The sequence below is a fragment of the Corvus brachyrhynchos genome, unplaced genomic scaffold, assembly GCF_000691975.1.
Source record: "Corvus brachyrhynchos isolate BGI_N302 unplaced genomic scaffold, ASM69197v1 scaffold23, whole genome shotgun sequence".
Classification (NCBI taxonomy): Eukaryota; Metazoa; Chordata; class Aves; order Passeriformes; family Corvidae; genus Corvus; species Corvus brachyrhynchos.
The window spans coordinates 10,241,857-10,250,554 of NW_008238983.1; the positions used below are offsets into that span (position 1 = coordinate 10,241,857).

At 41.7% G+C, this 8,698-nt stretch overlaps 1 protein-coding gene across 1 annotated transcript; it reads right to left on the minus strand.

Moving 5' to 3' along the window:
- Positions 1-8,647, minus strand: ROPN1L (rhophilin associated tail protein 1 like). The gene is made up of 6 exons (XM_008637197.2): positions 7,936-8,647; positions 6,419-6,568; positions 4,476-4,599; positions 4,143-4,304; positions 1,580-1,755; positions 1-720 (listed from the first exon to the last, which is right to left on the minus strand). Exons 2-6 carry the CDS (start codon positions 6,547-6,549, stop codon positions 657-659), a joined length of 657 nt encoding a protein of 218 aa, XP_008635419.1. The 5' UTR covers positions 6,550-6,568; positions 7,936-8,647; the 3' UTR covers positions 1-656.
- Positions 8,648-8,698: the final 51 nt, after the last annotated feature.

The window sequence follows — 8,698 nt, forward strand, 5'->3', positions numbered from 1 at the left end:
CATGTTTTAAAACATCTTTATTAGACAAGTATATACAAAAATGAAAAAAAGTTTTAAGTTCTGAAAGGGCTCTAATTAGAGGGAAAACAACATGGAACCATTGCAGCCCTTGCATTGGTTTTGTTTACCAGCTCAGCCACAGGATTCTCATTAAGTTCTTTCAGTTGGGCTTGGTAAAACGCTTTGTTTAAATAGAGGATGTCCAGGCAGACAAAGGAGTCTAAGGACCAGCTGTATTTGTGCCAGAGTCAAAATGATGTCAGTGCTACCAGAAACATAATGAGAAATGCTCCAGTTACAGCTGCCCAGTCTTAACTGAATTCCATGTTTTACTTAACAATCACTTACAGAGTGTAGGTAGAAAGCTCGGTAGCAAAACAACTTTTGCTCAATATAAGCAGAAAAGTGAAGGGGTCACACCCTAGGGGTGGCCATCAGTATTTGAGACGCAGGAGAACAGTATAACCATGGCTTCAGTTGACATCCCCTGAAGGGCTATCTCAAGAGTAGGACAAAGAAAAGGAAGTGCCAGAGAAGAGGATCATGTTGTTCTGAAATGTGCAAATTATGGTACTTTGAACACAAATTATGTTCTTGAACTTACTTATTCCTTCATTTTTTTTCCCTTCCCACCTCATGCTGGAGAGTAGGATTGATCAATAAAATATGAAGGAGTATGGCAGGAAGTGTCTGATGAGCACCATGCCAGAGTGTTGGTCCCTGGAAAGGAATAAACCAAATTTCTTAAAATGACACTTTCACATGGTAAATCCTAGTGTGTTGGACAAGGTACAATTTAGGGCTATATGAATTGCAAGCAAAAGGGGTGTGATTAAAAAGTGCTTCTTACTAAAAATTGTCAGTCTGATAACTAATAATGAAACAGTTCATTTGTATGCTCTTGTTTGTATGGAGTTCACATGGCAGTGTGTTTTGGGGGGAGGTGGGGGCCACAGTGGCGCCTTGTGTGAGTTTCAGAGAGCTGGCCCAGCAGTGATGGTGGTAGCACCTCTGGGGTCGTGTCAGCCCACCATGCACAGAAAGAACAGTTGCAGAGAGATGTAGGAAGAGTTTAGTGTCTGTATGCAAACGTGCTATGCAGGCAGCACTCGGAGGACAAGCCTGTTACAGATCCTCTTGAATTGGTTAAAGTGCGTTTCAGGTGATCTATGTGTGACCACAGATACAATGAGAGAACTCCCAGTCTCTCTCTCTGGTTTATGATCTATGCTAATTCAAAGGAACAGCCCAGAAGCTGCTGCTGGTTCCAGAGCCAGTAATATGCAGATGTTACACGCCTGTATACAATAGCTTCCTACAGGGAAAATTCTACCACCAGATAGAGACTTCAGTATTTCAGAGGAAGATGGATAAATAACAGTTTATCTTTTAACAGTGCAAACAGTGAAGTTGACAAAAAATAACTATGCATACTTTTGATACAATCTCAGTCAATCCTTACTTCTGTCATCATGCCTATGCCCAAAATGAAGATGGAGTATTCACCTGAAATTAAAGGCTCATGAAGAACCCAGAGGCAATTGATACATTAAAATTCCTTGCACAGATTTTTACTTACGCTTGTTCTTTAATTCCTTGAAGGAATGCTTTAGTTTCTGTCTCTGATATCTCCCCATCAATACCAGCCAAATATGAATAAAGGAACGAGAACGTTTCAAAGGGAATTCGAGCTGCTCCACCTTCTGGGTCTCTTGTTAGGATTTCGCAGGCCTGTTTCATTGAACTCAGTAAGGACTGCAGGGGGTTCCAGCAAGAAATGAAAGGAAAAGTATCAGAGCCATGAACATCCTTTGCATACCATGACCAAATCCACACTGTAAGCCATTACAAGTGAGGGTAAATGAGATGAAGGTGTTACCATCGCTGCCTAGCTTTAAACCCCAAATTTACTCTCTAGTGCAGGTCCAAGGATGGAAACAATAATGAAGTTCTAGTAGAGACAGGAGAAAAAATACCAGAATCTTGTGATGGTTAAAGATGGCATAGGGTAATCTGAGCTCTGTCTCCAGTAGGGCCAAATTTCTGTGTTCTGCTACTGTAAAAGCTCCAACATCACTGTATCTAGTAAGAGATGTTTGTGTGTGTGTGTGTGTGTATATTAATGGTTCTAAGTGAATTCTCAGCAGCAGTTAAGACAGACAAATCTGCAACCCTCAGAAAATGAATACAGGTTTCATGATTTTATATAATTTTTAGATTATATTTTAGCTGATATTTACTGTTTCCCCTATCTCTTTGCAAGTTCCATTTTAATAGATAGTAGAAAAAGCGCTGAGGCAAAAAGTATTTAAAGAATATTTCAGTTTAGTCAAAGGCCAATAACATCTGAGTTACCTTTAAAAAACATGCCTCAAATTATTAGTTCCAAATCTACTTTGAAAAAATCCTTTATTTAATATGGTGTTGACAATCCAGTGCCATATGCATGCTGAGCTATATGGGGAAAAGTGGAAAAATTCAGCATTGAGTTTCATTCAGTCAAAGACTGGTTGGATGCCATTAAAGAAACAAACAAAACCACATACACAATATAAAAGCACAAACCAAACCCACACAGGCTTTCTCTAACCTAAGTCTTAATATTTTTCACTGCAACTTTTTCAAGATTTCCTCTTAAAATTTCATTAGCAAGCAAGCAATGTCTGTGTAAAAAGACAGCATTTCCTAAAGTAGAATAGCAATACTTAAAATAAATACAGTATCTGTTTAAGATCTAGAACACAGGCCAGAGAAGTGTCATCTTAAAATCCTTTAACAGTTTTACTTAATGTATCTCCTCCCCTGGGAGGCTTCTCAGGGAAAAGAGAGGCAGCTGACTCTGTGATGGCCAACTCTACATTTTTCATTTGGCTGTCCCTCTATTGCCCTTTCTGGTCCTGCCACTCCAAGCTGCCATGGTCTCTATCTCACAACACAGTGAAGTTATTCATATCCATTTTGCCACTTTTGACAGACAATTTAACAGGCTACCTGTGTGGTCATTTCTCCAAGGCTTTTGTAAAAACGCATCAGTGCTATACAAAAAAGATACTCTTAAGAAGTTCATACTTGACTACTCTTCTATCTCAGCTGTGACCCTGTTTGACTGGGAATACAATTTACAGCTGCAGGAAGTGAATGTAAACTTCTTGTGTGTGTCTTTCTCTCTGGTTTAGGAAACTGAAGTTTAGGTTTCATTATGTAGTACTGAAATCAAACCATTCACTTACTATCCAAAAGGATGGTGAGGTGGTGAAATTTAGTCTGTCTAGCTCCATCAGAATGATGTTCCTGTGACTCCGTTTTTGATTTTGGTTTGTTTGGGGATTTTTTGGGGGGGAGAGAGGAGTTGTTGTTTTTTAGATAAGTAATGTTGCTGTCACTATTTTTAAATGAAGAAAAGAGCGTAAACTACAAGATCATTTTGGGAGGGAGACTGTAATCAAGAAATACACATTTGAAATAAAGATAGATAGATAGATAGACAGACAGACATACAGATATACACACACAATTGCATTGCCAGGCCAGATGAACATTCAGGGTTTCCAGATATTGCAACATTCACAAAATATTATGTCACATATATTTTCTTTTTAGTACCTCTTCTTCCCTACTGTAGAAATCATTAAAAGTATTATACTTTGTAAGAACATCAGCTTAATGCATTTTATAATCTTTCATTCTGTTGAAATGCTCTGCTGGATTTTATTACTGACATTAAAAGAATTAAGTGTAGCTTTAGTAACATTAAGTGCTGCTGTGAAAATTTAATTTGCTACACAATCAATTAAAAATTGGTTCTTTAATTTCTCCCTCCAGTTCTCCATGGACATTTACACTGATGCCATCAACATCACTCCTCTATCATCCTCTCTCACACAGTATGACCTCCCTGCAGACATGCTTGCTCTTCTACTGCCACTCCAGTAAACTGAGGACTTAGCCATCCTTCTGGTTAAGTTCCCCAGACCAAAATCTGATGGGCAACAGAAGTAAACATGCAAGCCACTTTTCCAGCTGCTGCAAAAGCAATCACTATACCCCAAATCCATCTGCATTCATTGTTCTATGGTTTATCTTTTATATGATCCTAGACAACAACTTGTGTTTGGATACAAGGGCTCCTGCTGTGAACGTACCCCACCAAGCACGCTGCACCCAAGTGCCAGAAACTTCATCCATTCCACCTCCTCGCCAAAACTGTCCAGCTGCAGGATAGCTTCCAGCTGCTCCTCTGGCAAGCCCAAATGCTTCCATTTTTCCCTCAGGTCTGCAATGGTCACCATGACTTTGGAAGAAAGCTTTGAACGAAATCATGGTACCACAATAAGAATTCAAAAAACCAGAATGAATTTAAGAACACAGTGTCTCCCCAAAATACTTCAACTACTTGACAGTCTCTCTCCCCAACCATCTCCACCACATCAGCATTCCTCCATAGCATTGTGCATTTGATAAAGAACAGCTTGTACCTGTTTGTGCAAGACCTTAAGGAGTCCTGGGGTCAAACCAGCATCTGTTTTCTCTGTTGCTAAAGGCATTTCCATCCTCTCCTTCACAGGAAGGGGTTCACCTTTAGACAAGGCTGAAAAATACCTAAGTGAAAGGGAAGAGCAACAAACCTCAATGCCTATGGCCAGTACAAACTGCACAGAAGTAAATGCTCTTACAGTTCAGTGTAAGAATCTGCAGGCTCCCCCACAGGAGCAGCAGCACCTGGCAAGCTGCCTTCATGCACAGCTCCCATCTTCCTGTGCCCAGAAACCACAATCTTTTGACTGTACATGTTCCTTTTCATGACACTCTAGTAATTCTTAAGGCCTTTAACTTATTTTTTGCATGATACACTCAGCTCTTTTGACTGATGAACCTGAGGGCTTACCTGTTTAACATTCCCCTCACGCACTACCCAAAATGTACATCTGCCTATTCACGTTGCAACTCTCTCATCAGCATTTCTGCTCTTTCTGTCCACTCCAAAACAAAATCTAAGAGTAGAGCATAAAGGACACTAGATACACATCCTTTTAATTATGAGGCTGCCACAACCTTAAGAGCTGCCTCTGCCTTAACTGGCCAGCAATCTGAATTGTGCAAGGAAAACTTCAGTTTTCATTCAGCTGCATCTAATTTAAAAGTTTCTCCACTTGTCCTGTCTCATCCGCCCTGGTCACCCATGTCCATGTCCAGGCTATCCCATGCTGTGCAAATACCTGCTAAAATACACAGCAGGCAGCACTCCAGAACTGAATTAGTGCGACTGTATAGAAACAGATGCACGGTATGCATGTACATATAACACCCGGCCTATTTGCCAGATCCATTTCCCCAACTGATTATTCACAGGGACAAACGCTACAACACCGGCAGCACACGTGAAGCCACCACCCGGCTCTGCTCTGCATGGCTCCCAGGTACAGATGTTGCTCTGCTCAGGTACACCGGAGCATGTTCCAGAACGGGGGTGTGCAATCAGCAGCAGGCGCCCACCATCAGCGGGGCTCCTCCCGCCGAGCTGGTGCGGTGCTTAGGCGAGGTCGGGGGCTGGCCAGTGGCGTGGCCTTTGCAGCCCCGGCTCTCGCCAGTCCCAGCAGGCACCAGCCACAGAGATATGCCACACCATTTTAAGGTGGTCCTGCCGGCTTTCCCCAACACTGCAGCTATAACAATTCAGCTTCAGATTCTTTTCTTTTTAGCAGACAAGCCAGACTGCAGCCTGGCTTTGTTAACAGCCTCCCCTCCCTCATGTACACAGTACAGACGTTTTCCAATCCTCCCAGCTGAGAACATCTCACAGGTACCTTTCAAGAGCTTGCCCACGCAAACCATAGGACAGGAAAAAATTACAGTGAGCAGTTGAGGTAAAAGAAAACAAAATAGATGCTAAAGAAGAAACATTTAAACATCTAAATCAACTTTATAGTGGGAGATTTATTACGTGGATTATCACTTCAAAGGTGCAATTTTTCAGGCACTTTCCCCAGAAAGAAAGAAGGGGAACCTAACCAAGCTTAAGAATTAGAAAGCTAATGTATATTTTTGCCTTTAAATTTCAAGAATTAAATCTCACATGAGAGAAGAAAAACCAAACCAAACCAAAAGGAAAAAGGGTTGGTCTTTCAGATAGAAAAACTAGTAACAAAAAGCAAATTAAGATGCATTTTTCTGTATGGAAATCCAGCTATTTCAGAATAAGCCAGTAAGCCAGCCCTAAACCTCAAGGAAACAGAAAATAAATAAAATACCACACTGTTTTTAAAAGGCTTACATGCTGCATTAATACACAGAAGTGTGTGTGCAATGGACATGCTGATTTAACAACCAAAGCCAGGGCCACTACATAATAAAGAGAGGCAGTGAGGTTTTGAGGGTCCCTATGTATAGCTCTCTGTTGTTAGGTGAACATCATACTTACGCAGCTGCCCACTGCAAAACATCATAAGGCTGAGTCCTAATAGCAGCTTTAGTAAATTGCTTCAGAATATCAGGTAGCTCTGGGGGGATTTTGATCTGCTGAGCACAAAACATGGTTTCTGGAAGAGGCATGGTGTCCAGTCACAAGGACCTGAAAGAAATAAAACAGCAGTTCACAGATGCAGGATGTGAATGAAAAACTGTGTGTGCACATGGGAGTGAACAGTGCCTGTCCCCAAATTCCCTCCTGTCCTACTTGATAGGGGCTCCTGGAGAGCTGACAGACTTGAAAGGGTAAACAGACAAGCCCCACGTGGCTCTAAAAAACTTTAACTTGGCGGCAACACCAAGTAAAACACTGGAGCTTGGGCACCAATGACAGCTCCGGGTGAGGAGAACTACTACTTTAACAGGTATCTTCAGATAGCTTTAAACTGATTTTTCTCCTCAAATCTGTAAAACAGGCAGTCCAGACAAGTCACACCACACATGCCAACATGAAAGGTATCTACATTGTCAAGTCCCTACTGCACGCCAAGGAAAATCTTGGCATTCTTGTACAGATGCCAGAGTATGCAGATGACCAAGTTTCTACTGTGCTTATGTATTCAAAAATGCTGTAGCAAAAAGTTAGTAATTTTTGCTCCTGACAGATTTTACATCAAACAATTACAGTGATGAACAAAATATTCATGTGATGCCTTTTCCTGGTCTTAAAATCAAGAGTCAAACACGGTTAGAAGGGGAAAAGGGATTTTACCTTGGTATTTATTTTAAGGATCCTTAGGTGCACTACGTCCAGGTCGAATACACTGAAATGCACACCCCTCAAAAGATCTGGTATAACATTACAGGTCTTACTAATTGGCATATCTATCAAAGATTCCCCAGTGAGAGGCTTAAGTGAGACCCCCTCCCCAAGGAACCTTCCCCTGGATGGTTCTATCTTAGTTTACACAATGTGTTCTGGAGAGACCTTGGGGTCTGGGGCACACTGATCCCTAGCTACGAAGCTTCTAAAATGTTTAGTCTCTTAGCTTGACAAACAAGTTGAAGAATGTAGGCAAAAAGCACTGAGAATACAGAAGTTGTAAAAAAGGTATAACAGGGGTATAAAAGAAAAGGCAAACAATCATCATGGCATCACATGTGTGCTGCAAGCACACACTGCACTTTGCTCATACAGCTTTACAGGTGTGTTTGACTCATTCAGGATGTAACTCATTTGTTGCAAGGAGTCCTGTTCCCCAGGATCCAAAAGATGGGACAGAGACAGGCTATTGTATGGTCCTTCTCCCATCATAGCAATAGGGCACATTTGGTGGGAAATGAGTACTCTCCTCATCGTTTCCAGGACAAATATGGCATGCTTAAGCTGATTTAGCAACAAGAACTGAAAACCCATTAGTTATTTGCAGAAAGGAGGAGCAGTGAAAGCAACAGCATCAAGAAAGAAAGAAATCAATGTAACAGAATCCTCTATCCCTTTAGACTTTTTAAAGCTAAAAATAAGAGTACCTGGCAGGTGGCTTTCTCATCTGGATTCTCCTGTAGTGGAAAAGAAAAAATTAAAAGTCAGTGATAGAGCAATGGAACTGCTGTGACTCAAGGCTCCTTTGAGGATCAAACCGTACTTAGAACTTTATTTATGGAGAAATGCAGACAGGGTACAGCATCTTCATCACTGCAACACAGCCAATTTGCATCAGGAGTAGACTTCAAAGTGTGCATTTAATTACCACATTGGTCATGCGCTCTCAGTAATGATTCAAAAATACAGCTCTAGCCAAGGAACTGAAGCCAAAGGCAAACAAACTGAGGATTTCAGGACAACAGAAAAACTTTGAGGAAGGAATACAGGTGTGTGTGCATGTACCCTTGGTTGGCAGAGACCTCTTGGTCTTACCCCCTGCACAACCTATGAGAAAGAAGAGTGCAAAAGATCCATGTGAAGGTGGCTTTTGAGTATCTCCAAGGATGGAGACTCCACACTCCCCTTGGGAATCTGTGCCAGTGCTTGGTCACTCTCACAGGGAAAAAGGATTTCTTGATGTTGAGAAGGAGCCTCCTGTACATATACACACACCTAATGAGCAAAGAAAAGCACAGCCAGGGCAGGCAGCCTCTGCACCCCTTCACCCCTTCGTTACTCTCGCTAGAGACAAAGACCAGCTGATCACTTTCACTTCATGTTAGCTCTTATTTTCTGTTTTCTTCCTTTCACGCACCCTAAACCAGCCCCAGGTGTTCATGAAACAAGGCTAAGGCCAACACGCAGGCG